The sequence below is a fragment of the Typopeltis vanoorti genome, chromosome 5, assembly GCF_054136105.1.
Source record: "Typopeltis vanoorti isolate ZY-2024b chromosome 5, IOZ_Tvanoo_1.0, whole genome shotgun sequence".
Classification (NCBI taxonomy): domain Eukaryota; kingdom Metazoa; phylum Arthropoda; class Arachnida; order Uropygi; family Thelyphonidae; genus Typopeltis; species Typopeltis vanoorti.
This window is the reverse complement of record NC_143553.1, coordinates 53270467-53295326: the sequence shown is the minus strand read 5'-3', so window position 1 is coordinate 53295326 and position 24860 is coordinate 53270467. Positions and strand designations below refer to the sequence as shown.

At 33.0% G+C, this 24860-nt stretch overlaps 1 protein-coding gene across 1 annotated transcript in view; it reads left to right on the top strand.

Moving 5' to 3' along the window:
• LOC150106414 (DALR anticodon-binding domain-containing protein 3-like) overlaps positions 1-24860 on the top strand; it is a 285462-nt gene that overhangs the window by 95593 nt on the left and 165009 nt on the right. The window contains exon 6 of the mRNA XM_090392991.1: positions 1189-1302. Coding sequence (XP_090249117.1) covers positions 1189-1302 — 114 coding nt within the window. The remainder of the gene's footprint in view (positions 1-1188; positions 1303-24860) is intronic.

Genomic DNA, 24860 nt, shown 5'->3' with positions numbered 1-24860 from the left:
CAGTATTAGTACTATCTTTTCAGTAGCTCATAGGTTTACTTGATTACGAGCCACCTTGGCCACTTTTGTAGTACGTATTCTGGACTTCAACTTTTTATCCATCAGCCTTTACCCCCCCCCCCCCCCCTTCATATCCTAGATTCATCAATTTCCTGAGTGCAGCTCATTAATGTAATATACATCTTGTAATCTTTCATCCCAAAATACATCACTTTATACCTTTCCATGTTCATTTGGCACCATTACCTTTTACCCATATAGTCAATCTATTTATATCATTCTTCAATCTCTCTACATTGACTTCATTAACTATTGCATTATCCAATTTTCACTCATCAACAAACAACTGAATATTTCCCTTCAAATCATTTCCTATATCATTTGTGTACAAATAAACAGTGCTGGTCCAAGCATAGAGCCTTGTGGCACACCACTAACCACCTGCTTTCTCCTAAATTCTGTTCCTTGATATACTATTTTGCAGTGTCTATCCATTGAGACCCTCATATCCACATCCATCCCCTATTTGTTCAAATTTTTGTAACAGAGTTCCATGGGTATCATATGAGATGCCTTTTCAAAATCCAGCAGTATCATTGTGTAGCCATTACCATTATCCATCTTGACCATCATGTTTATCAAATGTGAGTACGTTACTAAGGCATGACCTACCCTTCACAAAGCCCCCCCCCCCCTCCCACACACACATACACAGTATCATATTCTTATCCACCCATTCCTGCATTCTGTCTTTGAACAACTTTTTCAGTAACTTTTCTGCCCCTAGATATACTAATTGGTCTGAAAATTCCTATATCAGTATTGGAGCTGCCTTTTTAAGTCATATTATAAAAACTTTAAAATAGTTTAATAAACTTATTCATATATTTTCCATGGAAAGTGTTGAGCAATGTTCATGAATGACTTATATGCATTATCAGATATATTGAAACACTACAGTGAGAAACAATTACTGTTCTGAATGAGTGGGAATTTTCATATTAGATCCTTGTGCTTGATGAACTCCATGCAACATACCAAGCAAATTATTTTTGCTAGTTGCATTTTTTAAAATTAATAAGCCATTTCTAAAATAAATTAATTTGCCTTTTTTTTTTTTTTTTTTGGTAGATGCTACACAAGTGTCAATATTTTCTAATTTTTATTATTTTAATTTCAATTTTTCAGTTCCAAGGATACAGTTTTATGCAATTGAAATAGCAAGAAATCGAGAAGGCTACAATGACACTATAAGAGAAAAATTTCATCCACCTCCCAGGCAATCTGAAGACAAAGCTGAAAGTAAATCCTAATAACTTTTAAAAAAATGTTAAGAAAATTATATAATTCATGTGATGTGTTATCAGCATCAAATTTCTCCATTTTTGCATTAATATTTTTCATAGTATATTATAAAACACAACAGAACTTGTATAGTGTGACCATTAGATGACTCAGAACGGAAAATAAACTGATACAAATATTTTACAATGAAATTAACTATATCATAGAAAAATTTTTTGCAAATATATTGGAGTTAATTTTTTGCCTCCTTTACCGATAATATATATATATATATATTATTTTGCTATTAATTTTATTTATTAAATACTGTTTCAAAAATATCAAATTGAAATGCTGATGTACAAGAAAGCTACACTCACTAGTTTCTTGTCATTATTATGGAGAAAAAAAAATCAGTAAATAATTAAAATTGCTTAGATGAAGTTGTTTTTTTGTCTGTTAATTGAATTAAAATATTTTGTCCTAAAACTTACTTTAATAACTTTCTACAGTATTGAAATTAAAATACTGTATTTATTTTTGAAAGTTCAGTTTTAATATGCTAATTTAACAGAAAAATAGCCAAAGTGTGAATACATTTCATAATATAGCATTACTTGGTTTATCAAGTGAATAGTGGTTTTTCCAAAGAAGTTACTTCACTCTTACTGTACTCCAACATATTCTGTATTCATTCCATATACCTTATTTCATTAATTGCTTCATTGTACACAGATGTAAAAGCATTCATCTTAATGTGAAACTCTTGATGACACTATAAAATCTGTCCAAATCAGCCAATGAGGATGTGTGTAATCATAAAACTAATCTTTAAAAGTATATTTAAAACCATACACTTTTGAAGTGTATGCTTTTAAAAGTGTGTTACCTTAAACTACAAGTTAGTAGTACACTGAAATATATTATGAAATGCCAAGTTTAGGTATCCAGATTCAAATACAGTCAGTGAATTAGTTTTAGATTTATACTGATCATCAGTAAAATAAATACTTCAGTGTAGAAAAAATAATCAATATAGTAAGGTTGGTAAGGTATATTACATTTGTTGATATGCTGTTATATATTTGTGCATATGGTATAGTTTAAATCAGTTATAAGTAAACCACATATGTTTGCTAAGTAAAGTCTCATGTGGAATTAACTGTAAATATTAGCAAACTTGCAATGTGGAAAAAAACCACCACCACCTAAATATCTTTTTTTTTTTTAAAAAAATTGCTTTATTTTGTGTGTGAATAATAATTATAATTTAGCTTTCATTTATAACTTCAATAAGCCAATTATATATACTGTATAACCTGTTAAGGTTATATAATTGAAAAAATAAATGAATAAATAAAAAACTTAGTTTTTGGCATTTCACTATTCTTCAGTCATACTTTTAACAGTCTTGACAAAACTTTTTATGTATGATTTTTTTTTCTTAACTTGAAAAGCCATTATCAACTTCATTATAGCAATCTTATAATATATATAACCAGCTACCAAAATGTCTGAAAGCAGAAATGATGTTTTGAAAAGAAATTGCCTGTAGTACTTTACACTTTACACTAAAACAAATTGCTCCTTTAGGGTTCATCATAGTACACTTTCCACTAAAACAAATTGCTCCTTTAGGGTGCACCATAGTTAGAGCCAACTGTGGCTTCTCTCTCTCTCTTCCCTCTTTCTCACACACACACATATAGCTTGAAATTTTATATTTATATATGCATTTAATCAGTCACCTGATAACAGTGGGCTGTGGCAGTGTATTCAGTCATAAAAATAATGTAGAAATATAAAGTAGACAAAAAAAATCAAATATAGTTTTCTGTTTTGCAACACCACACATCATCTGTTGAGCTAGCAAAAAGTTTTTTTCATTGATCTTGCTTTGTAGTGAAGAGCACTACTGTTCTTTTTTTGTCTTTGTCAGTTCATGGCATATGATACTGATGAAGGTATAGGCCATTTTTTGTAATGAATGATAGATCTCAAGACATTTCAAATATTGCAGGTATGTTGTATAAGGAAAGGTGCTGATTCTTGATCTAATGATTAGTTGAAGTTCCATAGAGGAAAGTTGCCTTTCCAATTTAAGCAGATAACAAGTACTTGATTGTATTTTTGGTGAAATGGTTTTTATCTCTGTTTATTAGTTAATAAAAACTAAATTCTGGCTCACTACCAAGGAATTAATTATAAAACAATGCCAACAAATTGATGTAAAGAAATTGAATTGGAAGCTGTTAAACTGTGTTGCCCCCCCCTCGCCCCCCTTTAAGACAGACTTACCCATTGTCATTTGGAATAATTAGTCCTATTTCAGTCAAACAGATCTCTAAATATAAGTTATATTTGACTGATAAAACCTTAAGTCTTAATTGGCCTAGCATAGAGATAGAGTTGACCCTGGGGCCATAGAATTCTTTGGAATAATTCCAAATTGCTTCATCAGAGAGTCTTTTTAAATTTGAAAATTTACTCAAAGAAGGCTCTAAGAGTCTTATTACACTCTCTGAATCTTAATTATATCAATGAACTTTTTGTTCCTTAAATCTGGGAAACTGCATTGTCTCTAAGAGTCTTAATATTCTTGTCTAGAATCTTAATTACATTCAATTTTTTATTCCTTAAATTTGGGAAATTAAAGTGTCTGCCCCCCCCCCCCCCCCCCAAGTTCCTAATATTTTTTTTTATAGTTTGAACCCAGTATACATGCAGTGCATCATCAGGGTATACTTTGAGTTATGTATATTGACAATATCTTAAGATACTAAAAATGAAATATCTGTTAATTGGTTTAGTTAAGTATTCTTTTTTAACAACCTCTGTAGCACTTGCAGTTATAGTAATTGATACTTTGCTGTGGAGCCCAAGTGCTGTGGCAACAATTATGGTTTTAAAATTTCATATTTATTTAAAGTCATTCACTTCAGCATGATTAGATATCCAATGTCGTATTATATTGGTGGGATTAGGCTAGAAGAAACTGATGAGGCTTGTGATCTTGGAGTGTTAATAGATAGGAAGTTGAAGTTTAGGGGCCATGTGGCAAAGATTGCAAATACAACTCAAAAGATAATTGCAATGCTGAAACGAATGTTCACATATAAAGATAAGGATGTTATTTTGCCTCTTTACAAGGCCTTCATAAGACCTCACTTGGACTCTTGTGGTCTCCTGGTTTCCGTTGTGATTCTGATATATTGGAGAGAGTACAAAGGAGTGTTAAAAATGTTGTGGAATACTGATTATGAAGACAGACTGAGAATTTGTAGACTGCAGACACTAGCAAACAGGAGAAAGAGGGGTGATATATTGATACTTACAAACTTCTGAAAGGGTCATACAGGATTTCAATTGATGGAATTTTTCAATTTATGGAGGGTGGGGGGGGGGAACAAGAGGGCATCCTTGGAAGCTGATAATGAAGGGTGTGAGGGCTAGATTTTTTTCTCAGAGGGTAATGCGTGATTGGAATGGATTGCCATTGGATGTTGTGGGTGTAAGCAGTGTGAATGAATTCAAGAATAAGTATGATGGCTGGTGTGTGTAGTATGTGGCCTCCCTCGATGAGTCTCTGACTCCCTGGATGTTTCTCTTAATAATAATAGTAATATTTACACATATATACTTACCTTTCTAATATGCCATTTTGTCTAATAAATGTTGGTATGTGTTTCCTATTTTTATTTTATTTATTTATTTTTATATTTTATGCTTTAACTTCAGTAATTCAGCAGAAAACACCTACTTTAGAACTGGATATCTGATTTTAGCCATAAACTAATTCCTACATGAATGTTGATAAAGCTTTATGTGAATTATACCCACAAGGGTTATAAATCTGTTGTATATTTAGTACTGTAGAAGGTTTAATGACTGAACAGTTTCCATTGCAACAGAAACCAAACATTTTACTGTTTCAAGACATTTCAGGCATCTGATTTGGCTAATAATATGAAGCAAAATTGAAAGTTTATACAGTCACCTCTCACTACATCAGATTGTCATTATACAAACTCATTCAACATAACAAACTTATGCCTCTATACAAGATTTCTGTCATTGGGGATCTTGTGTGGAGGTGATAGAATTTTTCCTACTGGAAATTGCATTTTTCCACAAAACAAACTGGACAGATAACACATAGCAATGACAAAATATTTTTTTTTTGTTTGTATAATATAGCTTAATATAGTGATAGTTGACTGTAGATAAAGTTAATTTGTTTTTTACTTTGTTTTATGGAGTTCTCAGTATTCCAAGTGGCTACTATAAAAATATTCAATTTTCTCACTTTATCATTTGGAAGTGTCACTATTGACAGCATATGCAGCATTTAACTGCAGTTATTATATTGATATCAATTTATGAGAATTCTGAACTTATTGGTTTCTGTATAGTTTCCATTTTGAAAAGTTCAGGCCTTTATATTATTTGAACATTTGCTAAAGTAAATGTTATAGGAAGTGCTATGCTCTACATGATGTTTGCACTGATTGACTAATGAAAACCATTATCTCAAAATGTAGCTTTTGGAAGTAATGTTATAGGAAGTGCTATGTAAAGTTTATTAGTGTTTTTGAGGAATTGATATTAGAAAGGTGGTGCTTAAAAGTAATGGTTGTTTTGGATAAACCAGAAATATTTTAAGTAAATTACATTTTATATGCATATACAATAGATATATGTGCATCATAGCAAACCACTATAACAAAACGATGAACTACATAAAGTCCCAGCTTTAGTCCCATAGAATCAGTGCTATTTTAAGCTCACCATTGCAAACTGAATGACATAATTCATATCTTGAAATTTTCATTTACTGAACACAGATACATATATTTTTAACTTAATCCACCATGCCATTCTGCATTGGCATGGCAAGAAATTTGAAAAGTCACAATGTATCAGAGGGGGAGGTGGACTTGCTCTACATGATGTTTGCACTGATTGACTAATGAAAACAATTATCTCAAAATGTAGCTTTTGGAAGTAATGTTATAGGAAGTGCTATGTAAAGTTTATTAGTGTTTTGTATTGAAGCCAGAAAACAAAAGAAAGATTAAACTAGTTATACGGCAATTTCATATATGATATTATATCATTTCAATTAAAAGAAGAATCAAAATATGTTTTTGGCTTTTGTATTGCCAGAAGCTAAATCAAATGCATATTGAGTCATCTGAAAATATGTGGATGAAAGCAAATGTTTTTTTATCTATAGCAGAACAATAAACAAAAATTAATTGGATGAGGAGTATAAGTTGAGATAAACCATCATGCAATAGCATACAGAATTTGGACCCCAACAATTTTGTTGTTTGGGAGAGATGGTGGGAAAAGCTAATGAATATCCAAGACAACATGATGATCTTCTTGAAGAGTTGGTAAATTTGGGGAGAAAACAGTAGATAGCTGAGGTCAGAATACAATGGAAATGGCAGAAAAATCATACTGATAACAGCACAAAAGAATTAGCAGGAATCATAAATAAAGAACACAAACTGATATGAAAAGTATACAAATACAAACAATAATGGGATAGATATATATAAAGGAGAACCAGAAGAGAGTGAAAGTATAAAAATGAAAATATAGAATTAATATTTAAATTTTAAAATGTTACATTAGCATAAATAAATGTCACTGAAATCTTAATGAATGAAATATGTGCAATTTGTACCATTGAAATCAAAACTAACCTAAACACTTCAGTCATTCAGGGGACACCAGTAATGAACAGCTAGCCTGCATTATTCTGCCTGAGGAGAGGCAGAAAATGAACACATCCTTAACCAAAACCTTAAAGAAATATCTTTATTTTTGCTATCACTAAAGCAAGTAATGGCTACAATGTAAAGCTGTAATTAATTAGCTAACTGCTATACCAACTTAACAGCTGCAACAAAATTTATGACTACTGCAGTGGTGTCTTTGTTCTCTACATCATAGCTGTTATTTACTTTATTGCTAGCAGAAAATACAGATAAATTGTTTCTTTACAGTTCTTGTTAAGGATATGTTCATGGAAGGTTCAGTACTCATTTGAAGCATTTTACTATTATACATATCAATAGAAAGCATTATAAATGTTTTATTTTCATTGTGGTTATCAACCAGCTGCAGTTTAGAATTTTTTAACTTATAGATAAAGTAACTTTTCAAACAGAAAATGACCTGTTACCTATTTAACTCCAAATTAAAGAAATCCTGAGTTTGCATTGCTCAGCAGTAGTGATGATGCACTTATGTGGAATAAACTGGGTTTAAAACACTCTCTGGATGCAGTGAAATTTTGTATGGAGAGTTAAAGAAGTTATCATTCCTCTTTATAAGGCCTTGATATGGTCGCATCTAGATTACTATGCTTAGGTCTGGTCAACTCTGTTTCTTGGTGATGAAGTTATGGAGAAAATCCAGAAATGGGGGACCAAAATGTTAAGTGGTCTGTGGAGTGCACTCTGTGACAATAGCTTGAGGATCTGTAGGTTGCAAATGTTAGTTGATAGTTGGAGATATGGTAGAAATATTTAAGTTACCAGTTTTATAGGATTGATGCAGAGGAAATATTTCAGAACTTGGCTGAGGGGGGGCAGTGACAGAACAAGGGTTCATCTGTAGAAATTGAGAAAGAGTGTGGTTTGCAAGGGTGTAATGACTAGATTTTATGCTTGGAGAGTGGTGAATGAATGGAATAGGCTGCTAGAGTCTGTTGTAAATGCTTTGTCAGCGAGTCCTAAGAGAGGTACCACAGCATATGGATTTTTCATGTTCAATTGAGATGTTCATGGAATAATAATAATAATGTGCTCTCAACTTGTAGGGACTACTGGAATAATTTGTTATAGTGTTTTTTAACACTATAACAAATTTTTTAAATAATTTGTTTGTGGTATTGAATTTGTTGTACTGTAGCATTGCACCTATGCAGCTTTTGTTTAGAGTTTTCAAGTTAAGATTTAAGATAATCTGGGAAACTTGCTTAAGAATGGAACTCTGAACTTTTTCAAGACATGCCCCCAATAAGCATGCCATTTGTCTCATAGCAGGTGATATAATTCATCTGCCATCTTAAGATAGTCATGAATATACATGCTATTGGTGGGATTCAAGCTTGTAACCATTAATGGAGAGTGGCTGGCCACTCACTGTTCAAGTTGTCTCTTGAACATCCCCCTGCCCCATTTTTATTTAGTTTTATATATAACTTACTTGAACATTTTTCTCTATGTTCTATAAAGATACATACTGTTTTACTAGGGGAATTTATATTTCTTTTCCTTATTGCTTTTTGAGTCAACTATAGTTCTAATTTCTATCTTTACAGACAATTTCATCATTTCCTTCTTGCCTTGGTTGCATCTACGATTGCTTTCTTCAGATTTTTCCACCAAATCTCTAAAATTTGGTTATTTCCATTCTTTCACTTTCATTTCAATAATGTTTAAAAATGTAAACATCAGATTAAAGTATACAATCTGTTTGACTTTAATTCTTTATAATTTTTTTTTTTTTTACAGATTTGCAATTTCATTAAAAGAGTAATTTTAGTATATGCAGTACTATATGGTAATCACTTCCTATTTCAGATATGTAAGTCTTATCCATAATCAGTCTTACTCTAAAGTATTACTCTCAGCAGCAACATAATAGGATTTAAGAAGACTTCCTTATACATTCATTATCCTCCATTCATCCATTTGTTATGCTGGAATATGGTGTTAGCAACTAGTCCACATCCAGGGCATAGCAAGTATTTAACTGCTATTTATATATATATTGGTGGGAGGCTATTCCCCCCCCGTGTTCCGGGCGGTAGGCCGGTTCTTGAATTTTGATGACTCGAAAGAGGGGTTCTGCCTGTGACTCTCAACCCTGAGTTCTGGACTGGTAGGGGCTAGTTCTCCTTGAATTTTGAAGACTCAAAAGGGGGGGGGTATTGAACCCCCTGGTGCCTACGACACCCAACCCTCCCAGTTCCGGGCTGGTAAGCTGGTTATTTTTGGATCAGATGCTCAGAACTTGCTCCACCTTTGCCGCGAGTTGCTCCTTCTTGCATTACTTCCGAGTTACCCTCATGTTGCACTACTTGCTAAGACTTGAAAACAGTCATTTTTGTTCAATATTAGCTTTGTCTTATATATCTATAAAAATAGCACAACGTTTAATATTTTTCTATTAATATTATATAAAAATAGTGCAACATTTAATATTTTTCTATTTAAAAAAAAGTATTATTTTCCTCAAATTTTTTGTATAAAAATAATTACACTACACACACCAAATTATTATTATTATTAATTACTATTAAATAGATGTTATATTAAGAAGCCAGACAAAAAATGCTACATAAAAAGGCTTATCATTTTATATCTATAGGGTAGATATATCCCTGCTCTTTTCCTGAAATTTCAGTAAGTTTGGGATTCTGCAGCTTTATTTATTTTTGTTTGCTTTTCTAATGGCTTAGAGTATTTCTCTATCTCCTCAATATTCAAATCATCAGTGGAACCACAAGCACAAATAAGTTGAATTGTTCAGTTTCCCATTTAAAAATTTTCTAACATGACTAAAGTTGAAACTATTTCTCATTCAAATTCCATTTCCCAATGTCTGATTAGTATTCTTTAAAAAACACTTTCTAGTGATTATTTAAAAGTATCTCACTTTTTCTTGGTCATCTCCGTATTTCTATAATACCCCTGATTAGTATTCTTTAAAAAACACTTTGTAGTAATTATTTAAAAGTATCTCACTTTTTCTTGGTCATCTCTGTATTTCTATAATACCTCTCTACCACTTTTCCTAATTCTGTTGAAGTTGTTTTCCAGTAGCTGACTATTTGTCTTAGTTTCTTGACAGAAACTGTGTTTGTAGAAGCAGCTTGTTTATCTCCACCCAAAAGACTCACCTGCATGAATTTTCATACATTATACGAAAGCTTTGTCTGCCAGAGATTGGATCATTGCAGGTGCCTAGATAGTCAGATTTTAAAGTATATCATATTGAAATCAGTATATGCTGCAGACATATGATACAAGTAAAATCTAAACATGTATTATTAAAAATGCTGTAATTAACATCACAATTTCTTATTTATATAATGTAACTGAACATTTATTACTTTTTATTCATATCACCTAGCTTCTCTCCTTTTTAGAAAGTTGTTCTGCATTGCACACAGTGTCTTTACTTGAGGTGAAAAAGCAGAATACTGCTAAGCATATTTAATGAAAGTTTACTTGCATTAGCCCATAAATTTTCTCTTTAGTAGATTCTTCAGAATCCATTATAGCAAATGCAGAGAGTCATTGTTTGTATCTGTGCTAACACATTTTCCTACTTCAGTTTGTTAGATTATTAAGCAAGTGTGTAGGTTTAGCTTGCTTCTGTACTTTAGTAATCTCTGTTAAGTCCAGTTTATTTCTTAACACTGAATCTTTTAATTTTCTTTGTTTAGTAAACTTAGGCATAGGCAGTGACTATAATTTTCTCCAAAATCTTAAGGTTTGCTTCATCACTGCATTCCCTGCAAAAATATCAAAAATTGCATCTTGTGTGGTGTACTGTGATTGGAAGTCATTAACACATTCGCTGCCAACTACGGGTATACTCGTAGTTGGTATATGACATCACAAACCAACTACAAATATATTCGTATGACGCTTACCACCAGCAACAAGATTACCCGTACTGACCTTGAAGAAGCGAAAATGCTTGGCATGCGGAGCTAGCAGCTCCGTGTGTATACTCGTAGATGGTATATGAGCCTCACAAGCCAACTACGAATGTACTCTTATGTAGATTACCACTGGCAACAAGATTACCCCGTACTGACCTTGAAGAAGTGAAATTGCTTGGCGTACGGTAACAAACTATGCCCGAGTAGCGTGGCAGTGAACATGTTAATCGTGCCTTAAGAGTAGATAAACTGATTCGGGAAGCCACCCCCCCCCCCCTTCTCTCTCTCTCTCTCTCTCTCTCTCTCTCTCTCTCTCTCTCATGGATGGATATTAGGTTTTAAATTATTCTTGATGCATAGGTCATGTCAGAAATGTGACATTCAGAAGGATAAACTCTGCACTTGTCAAGAAGGATGATTTGAGTGTTTTCTGGTTCTCATCTCTTTAACTTTTCCTCATTGCAGGTGTAAAGATAAGATGGAACCAATGCAAGAAAATTTCCATCCATATATTAGACTGTGCTTCATATTCTGCAGGCAGATATATGACTTAAGTATTCTTGGTCTTGAAGTGTTTCCCTGCAACCAATAATTTCGTTCCATGGGTTTCCTGATGCTTTCAATACGAGTGAGAATGGTAAGATGATCCTTATTCTGCTTAAATTGTGATGCACTAAATTCAGTTTTGCAACATCAGTAAATAATTGTAGCAAATTTTTTTTGCTGGGAAGGAAAGTAACAAGAATCTATATTCTTGTTTTTATCCTTGTTTTATCCCAGTATTCAAAAGTAAAAGTTTGCATGATTCTTCATGACTAGGTTATCTGTATGTGAAGTTTTTATATCAAGTTTCCATAATATGCAGAAACTACCTTCTCAGGTGCATTATGAGAAGGGTCACTACCCAGCCTGATTCTTCCAGTCGTTATTGAAGTCTTATCGGTGAGAATTAGACCTGTTGAGATCTTGAGAACTAACCCACTGTCAGAAGTCATATATCCTTATACAAGTAGCCAAATGCTATCTCAATGGATAATTTGCAGTTGATAATTTGCTATAGTGAATTTCCATTAACACATCGTGCCTGTTGCAGCTTGTTGGAAGTTTTTGGTGAGCAAGTTTTTATGAGCAAGTTTGTTATAATGGTGTTTACTATAGTGAGAGTCAGCTGGATGTCACAGCACTCTAGAGATCTAGTTAACAATATTTTTCACTGGAAAGGAAAGTAAATTATATTTGACAAGAATTTATAATCTTGTTTATTTTTTCTTTGATAACTTTTTTTTTTTTTTTCTTTTCAGTTTGTAGATCGTAATGTAGATTCAGGCTTCAACATATTCTTTAGAAATTTTCACTCATTGTTATGTTCACTGTTTCATATAAATATTAGTACATGCATTTTTGACACATTATTTATTACACTGGTGCTATGTTGCTATATATATTTGTACCAGTGTTTAGAGTATTTTTGTTATATCATATTGTGGTGGATGTTGCATTTTTTTGCCCTCTCCCATAGAACCTTTAGAGTATTTTGGGTAATGAGAGATTATAAAATAAAATCATGGATCTCAGTAACTATTATTTATTGATGAGGCATTTAATTGAAATCTAGTTGGTTTGTTTTGTTTTGAATAAAAGAAAACCTGAAGAGCTTCCATTTAGTTACATTATTTAAAGCAGGTCACCTTCTGTTTAGTTAATTATTAAAAGCAATTCACCAAACTAATTTGATAAAAACTATATCATACGAGACTGGATGCAATAGTAGACCAACAAAATTATATGAATTATTTACATGAAAACACAAGGCAAAGGTAATATTTATTTGATTATAAGGCCACATATTTCTGTCTGTTGATACAAGGTAGAATGCAAATAATCGATTTCTCTAAAAGAAAGAACAAATTAAGTTTTGGTTGTTGTGCTGTTGCCAGGATAATAGTGCTTTGGAATCTAATATCGTTGGCCAAAAATATGTATAAGTTAAATAGTCTAATGAAACGCAAAGTACGGTGCCTAGAAAAGGAAAAATGCAGAAAGGTATTTTTCCTTTTCTAGACACCGTACTTTTCTTTCATTTTTCCAAGCTACTGAACCACTTAACATTCCTAAAAAGGTGTAGGGATGTAAAAAGCTCTATCATTCCTAAATTCCTTATCATCAAAGGACATATTCAATCCATACAAGCCAAAAGAATTTACCAAAGGACTTCATTGGCACTACTCAGAGAAAGAATCCAACACATCAGGTACAAATTAAATATAAGTGATGTTAATTACCACAATTATTTTGATGACATTTCTAATAGTCTAGATTACATGACCTGGAATAATATAGACCACATGATAGAACGGAGCTACGAAAAAAGTTTCCAGTTAAATAAAGTCAAACAAATTAGAAAATTTGAAGAACTTTATATGAAAAAATACCAGACACAAAAATGCCTCCCAGATAATAAAGTGATTTTCAACATGTCGAATCACTGCCTTTCCAAACATGAATCAGATATCCTAAAGAAAGGTTTTAACTTTTCAATCACTCCATATTACATTCCTAAAGTGGATGTTATGTGTGGAATTGAAAAAAGTCTCTACCCGTTACCACAAGCTGTAGCCAGCGATATTAGATTCCAAAGAAAGAACAAAATTATTTATTTCATGTTGCAATGATGTGGAGGACTCTTATATGCAGAAATAGAGGTTATGATTCCATTGTAATAGCCTTGATCAGGCCTCATATGGATTATTGTGCACAGATTTGGTCACCGGGTTTTCATGGTGATGAGTATATGTTGGAAAGGGTCCAGAGAAAGATTCACAAAGGTAGTCAGTGGTCTTTGGAATGCGGAGTATGAGGACATATTGAGAGAATGTAAGTTGCAAAACTTCATGAATAGGAGAAAGAGAGAGGGATATGATTGAGACATATAAGCTAGTCAGGGGTTGTTATCAGGTTGACATGGAAGAAATTTTTCACAGAATGGGAGTGTGTGTGGGGGGGAGGAATAAGAGGTCATCACTGGAAACTATATAAGGAGGGTGTGAACAGAGGAGTGAGGAGTTGGTTCTTTGCATGAAGAGTGGTTGGTGAGTGGAATGCATTGCCTGAATGTGTTGTGGATGTAGACACATTGAATCAGTTTAAAGCATGGTTGGATGAGCATTGTGTGCAATAGTGTATCTCCCATGATGAGTCTCTCTCTGACTCCATGGAGGTCAAATGTTCATAATAATAATGTGACTCAGCCAGCCTTTGTATTTTCTCCTCAGGAAGCAAATGATAAAATGTTTGCCCAGGTGAAATGCAGCAAATTTTTGTGAAATTTAGTTTGCAGGAAGTGTGAAGTTTTTTGTATGTGAATCCCATCTACAAGAAGAATAGGCTAAGGCTAAATTATCTGGAAATTCTAGAAGCCAAACAGAACTTTTTTCTCCAAGCTACTTCAGACCTCCAGTAAGCAGAGTGATGAAATACATCTCCTGCTAGAACTGATTATGTATTACCTTGTTTGTATCGTCCTTTTTTTTTTTTTTCCATCATCATTAGAAATCAAAACTTAAAGATTAATTTTTTTTCAATATTATGTATTGTGGTTATTGCTAATTGCTGTTGGATTTGTGTGTTATTATCAGAACTTGCAGATAAAATCAAATCTTATACTGAATTTTTTTTGTTAAAATCTTTAGTGGTACCATTAGTTGTCAGAGTTTTCTGGTGAAATGAAATTGTAAAAATCCTGTGTTGGAACCAGCTTTATATTATTACTGAAATTGAAGTGATTTTTTTGTTTTTTTTTTTCCTGAAAAAAGAAGTCTTATAAACTCAAGCTGATCCAGAACAGGCTTTTACGGGATTCGAACCCATGACTTGCTAGTTGGCGAGTGGGTACACTTGGCCACCCAGGCTGGCAGGAATTGCAACTACCGAACATTAACTTTCATAGTAAAGATCTTTATATGACTTCAACTTTTTCAGGAAATGACAACGTATACTAAAATATTAATTAAAAAACTTTAATCAATACCTTCTTATATTTCGGCATTGTTATCTTCTGGGAACATAAAACTATGGTATGTGCCTGCATGCAAATGAGGCTGAAGAAGGCAACTGGAGTTGGTCCTTGAGTCCTATATGTGCCCTCTAGCAGGCTAAATTGTCTTGGCTGATGTTCATAGGATGCAAGCTTCCCAAATTTGGGGCAGTCTCATACACCCAAATTTGTTGAGGTTTGGGAAGTTTTTTAGAGCTGAGGCTGATTCCAGGAATAATCTTTCATACTTATATTTGCTGCAGTGTAGTAAAGTGACTTTCTTCCAGCGTAGTCTGTGATATGTATCTAGTGCATGGTCAGTAAACCCTGAGTGGTTGTATTGGTGAAACCAGATGTAGTCTTTGGATATTCTGATATTGGCTGTCCTGCTTGTTTGGAACTGCAAGGGACCTGGTATACCCCAGGTAGGTCTAGGGGAAGTGGCTGGTCTTTGGTGGAGTGGATAAGGGATATCTCATCCACTCCACTGCACATTTTTGTTAGCTTGTTAGCTAACAAAAATGTGCGAGGTATATGCGAAACTTTTTAACTTATTTTTTCGTTAAGTAAAATCAAGGGTGAGTTATAATTGGCCACTGATGATGGATAATTCCAGCTGATGGAGGAAACTGCTTGACGCATTTACAAGTCCTATGATTTAAAAAAGAAACCGGAAGCTTCAGGGTGGTTGCTAGTATTTTTGCCGGATGGTTGGCCGAGTGGTTAGCGTATCCACTCTTCAGCCAGCCAAAAGGTTGCAGGTTCAAATCCCGCTGTGGGCATGGATATTTGTGATTGTATGTATAAATACTAGTGGTAATGGTGGACAGTAGATGGCGTTGGTGTAGATGATGCAGTTGGTGATGATGGGTGGATGAGGTCGAGTGGTGGAGACGGAGAGGTATAGAGTAGGTGCTTTCCCTCGATAAGTCTTTGGACACTCCTTGGAGGTGTCAAATAATAATCATTTGAGTAAATTAAGCATTCACAGACATAATTGAAGAGAGAAAACAAAGTAATAACTTATCTTAGTGAATGTAATATCAAATGATATCCAACAGAGTTTATACTGTGGGTAATGTTTTTCATTGTATCAGCATTTAATTATAAATCTGTAGTGTGAATCTACAAGAACAGGCACTGAAGTGTGACACACATATATACAAAGAATGCTGCTACCTGATTTGTTACTGTTTACACATTATAGTAAATTTTTGAACTGAGAACATTTTATGTGATACCCATACATGAAAGTGAAAGACTATAAACTTCTAATATATTAGTACTGTGGACAGACCAAAGGTTAAATAATTCAGAATCCTTTCTCTGGAAACCAAGCATGGATTTTCTTCAAGCTACTTAATGCCTCCAATGAGCAGAGTGCTTGTCTCGCACTTAGTGATGAAATTCATCTGTCACCTAAAGGCATTCACAGACATTCATGTCCATAGTAGGATTTGAACTCATCCTGTTAGTTGGAGAGCAGAGACTTGACCCACTCAACTAACCAGATTGACAGATGCTTTGCTAACATTAGCTATGTTGCACTGTTGTTGGCAAACTGATTAATCGTCGAAGATTTTACACTGAGTGAATACTATAATGTCTATAATGAAATAAGACATTAAGTCCAATGGTGGAACAGATTAGCATTCTGCAATAGCTGTGCATTTTATTGTCATAGTTGTTTCCTACTTTTAAACTGACTTTCATAGTCTTAATTATCCAAAAGTCTTAATGTTGACAACCTTCCTGCCTTGTTCTCATTTTGCATTTTTTCCCAACTTCACTAATTTGTCATCCCTTCCTTTTAAAGTTTTTTCATTTATACATTTGTTGTCTCCTAATTAATTCTGATCAGATATTATAACATAGACAAGAAATTATATTCCCCTCAGCTTTGCCCAAGCTAATGTCTTTTACATAAGAAATTATAATTGTAATATTACTTCTTAATAATGAGTTGCTCTAAGTACCCTCTATGATTAAAACATGATTCTGACCAATCAAAAAACACAGACTTAAATATTTGAGATGTCAGCCATTTGTTACATCCAAAGAGCTGACTTCCTTGAATGTAACAAATAGCATGGGGGAAAAAAAGAAAAAAAGTGGTGATTGTTTTGAATTATTGATGGGGAGGAAGACAAAATTGTTCCTTGGCGGTGAGATCAAGTCTGACCATGAATTTTTATTTTTTATTTTTTTATGGACTCATATCTGAATTAGAGAACTAAATTAAAGAACTAGAAAAAATAAAATAAATGAGGAAGGAATTTCTTCAAAATTTCCAGTGCATGTGCAAGTTAAAAAAAATGTTTATTTAAATCTAAATTCTGATTGAAATGCACTAAAAATTCATTATAATTGAGAGTCCACAGTGTGTTGGAGGTGGGGGGGGGGGTTTCTATTTAAACAAACACTTACTGTATTTACTCGAATATAACTTGCACTTTTTTCCTCAAAAGTAAAGTTTAAAAATCGTGGTGTGAGATATACGCAGGGATTTTCAGGAACTAAAGTTTTTCAGGAAAAAAACTAAATCAACAAATTAAATCCTCAGTATTCATTATAATTTATAATTGCTCACATTATTTATGAAATGAATGTATTTAAATTTTAATTATCAGTGTTATTTATGCGATGGGCTACTCACATTTGTCATGCAATAGGTTTGAATCTTTAGCAACAATGCTTCTGTAATTAAATTAAAACAAACGGTCATCTACTAGATAGCATCATCTTCACTCCCATTCAGGGCATTAGAGATGGCAATTTTTAAAATTAAAAAAACTCTTGGCAATTATTTCTGGTGAAATCATCCACTCCATATAGAACCTAAACCTCACCTCATTCACCGCTCCACCCCCATGCAATCCAAGATCGATAAGAAGTCAATGCTCTCACTCTCACATTTCCTCTACTGGTTATTTCCATCTCTATGCATATGATTGGTGCAGTATTAACAAAAGATACGTGACTCAACCACAAAGGTAAGCCGATGATTGTTGAGTTGAAATGCTGATTTTCTTAAAGTGTTAAACTTTTTTTGTGTACAAGGTAAAATCAGCGGTGCAAGATATACATGAGGGCGAGTTATATTCGAGTAAATACGGTATTATATGCAATTAAATACACATTTGGAAAGGTAAAAATTTGTCCTATAATCAAACAAATACATAATTTATATCCTATTAACGTTTCACATTGCAGTAGTTTTTGTTAAATTTGTATATACCATTTTCTAATATTGAAACACTGCATTTATTTCACTGACAATTTATAGTCATTTCTGTGGACATGGATGTCTGTGAATGCCTTTAGGTGTACAGAAAGAAGAAACACCTGGAGAATTGTATATCGCTAGTGCAGTGAACCATTTTGTCATTGTTAGTTTGTAAGATGGTTTGTAATCCATATAGGATGCAAAGAACCCTTATAAGACTTTTAAACTCAAGTTGTATTAGCTAGTCTCATATGAAGAATCTCATGTTAGAGGCTTAATGGTGAAACAGCACTAAGAAAGGATTAAAAATTGGATTTTTTCCGCTCTCACCACAATAGTCTTCACCCTAGAATCCAGTTTACAATGGAAAAAGAAATTAATGATAGTTTAGCCTTTCTAGACACATTGGTTACATCCCATCCAATGGTAAAGGACTTGTATACTGAAAAGGACAGAAAAGACTATTTCTGTCCTTTTCAGTATAAAAGAACATTCACACAGGCAGATACATTCACAAAATTTCTCATCACCCCCTGCCTCTCTCAACAATATGATATCATTAAATCACTAACCAAGAGAGCATATAAACCTTTGTTCTAGTGAGTCCTCTCTAACACCAGGACTTGATCAAAAATGCCACACCTTATCTAATGGCTGCAATTTCCACAGTATCAAAAAAAAAAAAAATACCCCCCCCCCCCCCCATCCTTAACCTTCTTTTCAGGAAGATTTTAATGATGCTATCATCGTTCCATATGTCTGAGGCACTTCAGAAAAAATAGCCAGAATCTTAAAGAAATACAATCTCTGCATGGTTTTGTGCCTGGAATATATGTAAAGTGTCCTGTTCCTGCAAGTTGGCTTACTATGGACAGACAGGAAGATCAGCCAACATCCACTTGGAAGAACACAAAAAAAAGGTATCTGTAGTCATATAGCCCAATTGACCATAACAATGGTCAGGCCTTGCAGATTATGCTCTAGATACAGTTCATAGAATCAATTGGAAGAAAGACCACCATGCTCCATCACAGTAAATTTAGAAGAGAAAGACTATTTCTGGAATCTGCAGCTGCTCTCAAAAAATCAACCTAATTTAAATAAATATGGTTGCATACAACTTTCTAAAATATGGGAAACACCAATACTTCAAGATCTCTGTTTACATCCTAGGCCACCAACAGGTGCCCATAGAGGATGCCCCACCTAGTTAGAACTCTAGTTTTTTGTCTACGTGTTTCACTCAGTTGTGTATATGTGTGTTACAAGTCACATGTTGTAATCCCTGATGTCTCAGTGACTGAGATGAAATATTTGAAGTAGTAAATGACATTTTTAATCCTTTCTTGGTGGTGTGTCACTCCATTAAGCCTCTGACATTAGTTGGAGAATATACACAAGACATAGTTGTATTTCATAGCCTTGGTTCTTTCATCCATGATTCCAAAACTAAATCAAACATCAATTCCACAAAAGAAAGACAAATTTATACAAGTTTAATAAATGTGTGAATTCATTCATAACTTGCATGCTAATTGAGCCTTGTAACAATTTTTTTTATTTATTTTTTATTTTTTAAACTTGGTCAGAAAGTAAATTATATTCTTGTTGTTATCTTTTATTTAAGTGTGAACAAACAATTTTTGTGACTTCTGCACAAACGATAAACCTCTAGTACGGTGTTTCTCAAAGTGTGGTATGCATACCCCGGGGATACACGAAAGGTCGTTAGGGGATACATGGCAAATTTTTGGCTATGCATAATTAAAGGAGTCATTATATTTTTCAACAAACAGTGCAATTAGAGACAACTAGGATAAAAACGGCACTAACTAATAAATTACATCTCCCCCCTCCAACAGAAATTGCTCTATTGACCAAGCAAAACCATATGTTGCCCGTGGAACATATGGTTTTGCTTGACACCACCCCCATCGTTAACGTGTTAAAACTAAGAAATATATAGTGAATGTGTTTCAGATGTTATGGAATTCGGTTGAAGGGAATTAGCATTTCAACTCAACTGTTGAAATGCTCATTTGTCTTTGGTTCGTGCGATCTTTTGTTAATACTGCACCAATCATATGCAGTTCTTCGCTGCTCTACATATCTCAAGTCTTGTAAATTACTAGTAATTTTTGCTTGAAATAATGGGAAAGAATATGACGCTATTTGGGTAGCGTCATCTTCTTTGTGTGCATCGTCAAAGTCATCTTTGACGATGCACACAAAGAAACTGTTTGTGTGCATTTCAGTTTGTCAGTTGAAAAAAATTTCAGTTTTTTTCTGAAAACTTTAGTTTCCGAAAATCCCACACATACCTCGCAACACAATTTTTTAGCTTTAATTTCAGGAAAAAAGTTAGTTATATTCGAGTAAATACGGTATTATTTTTAGCTTTCAAATTCTTACGTATGGATCATTGGTTAAAGATTGGATTTATAAAACCCCCAAAAGAGAGCAATATAGCAAATAAGTAACTGTAAGCAACAAGAGAACGTTGATATTGCTTCTGGATCAAATTAGATCCAAATCAAATCAAATAAGAGTGTGTCGTCTGACATCTCTAGAGAACGAACTAGGAAGAGGATTAAAACTCTTCATAAGTATGATATGAATTACTTGAAATGGGGATTTTCATGGACGGGAAATGTAGAGGAACCTATTCCAAATTTTGTTCTATTAAAAATAAATCATATTTTATTTGAATTTATATAAATTCAAATAAAATAGAGACTTAATTTTTAATTAATATTTTAAATTAATTTATTAATTTTAATTAATTTATTTTTAAATTAATTAATTAGGGGGTACTTGGTAATAATGAAAATTTAAGAAGGGGTACATGGATATCTGAAGTTTGAGAAACACTGCTCTAGTACATTAGTAATGTGGGGACTATGAATTTTAATTTTTGCATACTCCAAGAATCTTGAAAGCATTCAAACTCCTTCATTTCTCCAATAAGCAAGGTGATGGCTTGACACCAGGCAGTGAATTCATATGTTGCTAAGATGTTTCACACACATGGCTATTTGTATATAGAGGCACTTCTCATTCAGTTGCTTCAGTATTCTCCATAATGCACACCATCATACCTCATCTCAGATGTGTTTATTGCCATACATTATGGTACCCTTCCTATAATGCATTACTGGGTAAAGATAATATATATGTATAATTTTTTTATCATGTATAATGTGTAAGCATTGTAACAAGCATGCCATTTGCAATATACGTATGTAAATATAACTTTGCCCAAATCAGAAAAGGTTAGTTTTGCAAACCAAATGGGAGAATACCCTTACATCAGTTCTGTTGCTACAGTAACAGAATTAGAAATGCCTGGATTCAAATCTTGCTTAGGATACAAGTAGCATTTTAAGTGTTTTCATCTGAAAATGAGCCAGTTTCATATGCAGATAGGAAGGTGTTATCCTCTTTTCCACTACATATGAAAAACAAACTGACCAGAGAACATTAACATTGCAGACATATCTGGCTACATACATAAGATATAACTGTTTTATTATTACCAAAATTAGTTTATTAAAAAAAAAAAAAGTTACTTGATTGTAACAGACCAGTGTAATGGAAGATGGAATGGAATCCTTACGCAATTGCATAAAATTTCTGAAAGCACATAGATGTTGAAAATAATAAAACAGCATTCTCTTTGCAACTGAAAAATATATTTAACAGTATTACATTGACCATGCATAAAAACATTGTAAAACTGACTTTTCATTATAATCATAGGAAGTGTTTCTTACATCTCACTTGCTATATTTGTGTTTTTGTATCTTAGAAAACAGCAATTTTTTATTATGTTGTTTTGTGATATAACCACTTTAAGCTGAAAATCTACTGAACTAACATGATTTTATTACAATATATTGTACCTTTCTTTGATGAGCTTACAAACTTAATAGGCAGGAATACCCTCTTCATACCATTCCCAGTGATGCATTATTTTTCAGATATTCCTAAATAGAATTCCTCAACTTGCTGTATGTTAAAATGTTTAGTTAACTGGTTCAATAGATTGATAATGCTAATCATCATCATAATCCAGAGGATTTGCGTACTAGGAAAAGGAAGAAATTGCTAAGTCTAGTTGTGTGTGTGTGTGCATGCGTCCGCACACATACATATTCATGTCCTTATTCTCTTTGTTTTGGAAAAGTTTGAGATTTTGAATTGTAAACATTTATAAGGCTACTCAAAACTGAGGGTGAGTTACGAATACATGGAGATGAGAAAGAGTGTTTTCTCCCAGAAACTCAGTTCCCCCCCACTGTCCCAAAGAATTCACATATATATTTGACATATAGATTCATCTTATGGCCTTTACTGCCTCAGCATAATCCCAATCAATAGCAGCAAACCATATATACAGTAAAACCCTGTTTTTATGTTCCTGCAATTTACGTTTTCCTGCCATTTACGTCATTTTCCGTTGGTCCCATCTTAAGGCCTGCTCTTACGATATATTGTTTTCCCACCATTAACAACTTAATGTGAACGTTATTTCCCGTGATTTGCGTTTTTTTCTCGGGTGGTAATACTGATTTTCAAATCGATTTCTGCGGAAATCTGTGCATTTCTGTTCCCATATGGCGTTGCTTTCTGCTGTAGTTTCATTTCCACCATCACGGTGACTTGCACACTTGCAGTAGTGATGAGCGATACCATGATTTTTCAATCATAGTACAAATTGATATTGCAGAATTTCTGCTACGTAATTTAGCGTGTGAAAGTTGCGTGTGGTGGATTATCTATATTATTAACATGGAGAAAAAAGACAGAAAATGTATTTCTGTAGAAGAAAAGATGGCAATTCTGCGACGTGTAGATTGGCATGCCGGAACACGTGTGCATTTAGCAAAAGATCTTGGCCTCTCTGTGTCCACTTTGGATACAATATGCAAAGCAATCTGGTGCTATGTCAAAAAAAAAAAAAAAAAAAAACTCAAAAACAATCAACAATTAAAGATTTTTTTAAATAGATAAATGTAAGTTATTGTAAATTCATTTATTTTCAGTTATTAAATTTTGTAATCTAGTATGTAGACATACTAGCAGTTAGTCATCTTTTAGTCTCTTTTTAATGTTTATTTACATTTCCTGCTATTTACACTTTTTTCCATCAGTCCCCCTGAAAAGTGTAAAAAATGGGTTTTACTGTATATATATATATATATATATATATGTATGTGTGTGTGTGTGTGTGTGTGTGTGTGTGTGTGTGTGTATATATATATATATATATATATATATATATGTGTGTGTGTGTGTGTGTGTGTATATATACAGCATTAATTATACATTAAGAACACTTTACCATAAACAAATTTTAAAAGAGAACAATTTAGTTTTGAAGTTAACACGGGAAAGTTTACATTATTACTAATCTTATGTGCAGTTTTCCTCTGAATCTGTCACTATTTAACACTCCAGTATTGTCACATATCTTATATTTCTGTCTTCTAGAGCACTTTTACACACAGGAAAATATATGCTATAAATGGAATGCTCGTTCCTTACTGTGCATTTCATATTTTATTTAATTCCAAGGTTAAAATAAAAATTGAGTAGATTCTTGCTATACAGAACTTGTAGGGACCACAGTAACAGTTTGCTGCAGTGAATTTTCTTTAGCAGCATTGTTCCTTATGGGATTTTATTCAGGACTTTCCAGTACTTTGTTATATTGGGTTTGTTGTAACAGTGGTTGTTATAATGAGGGTCAACTGTATCACTGATATCAAAGATGCTAATTAGAACCTATTCTGGCTCATTTGAAAACAGAAAAAAACTCATACAAAAGTTTAGAAAATATAACTTCTTTCATACTCACATTTAAGTAAAAAGTGTTGTCATATGTAAAACTACCTTCTTTGCATTAATATCTAAATACAAACACATTGCATGTTCTCATTATAGCAAACACTATTATAACAAACTTGCTCACTATAACTAACTATCAAAAATTTTACAACCAAAGTCTCACAGACATAATGATATTCTAAAGGAAATTGACTATAACAAACCATTCCTGTGGTTCTAGTGAGAATCAACCATATCTGTATATTTCTTCATAGTTGTATGTATTAACATTGCTGCGGTAATGATAAATTGATAAAGTATTTAATATTTTAAAATTAATGAAAATTACAAGAGGGATGAGTATCTATTTAAAAAAAAAAATGTTAATTTCTAGAATATTAATTTCAAGAAAATTTTTTTCTATTTCTCCCCTCCCATCCTTTTTGTTGCACATTATGTGGTCCTCGCAAAAACTATGAAGATTAAAATATATTTCATTAATAAATCCTAGGTGAAAAGTATATTGTGGCATATCATTAAAATTAACTCGCCATTAAGAACTAAAAAAAAAAAAATTGCAGAGCATGTGAGTCATTGACTAAAACAGACAGATACTGCATAAATTCCTGAAGCTACTATGTACTACCCAGTAAAAGTATATCAAAATGTGCATAGTAGCCTCGAATTCAAGACTTTCAGAATGATGTAGTGCATGGTACTGTTAATGCTGTACTCATACTTTGGTAACAGAATTGTAAAAACCAGTTGCCATTTGTGAACTGCTGTTTTTTAAT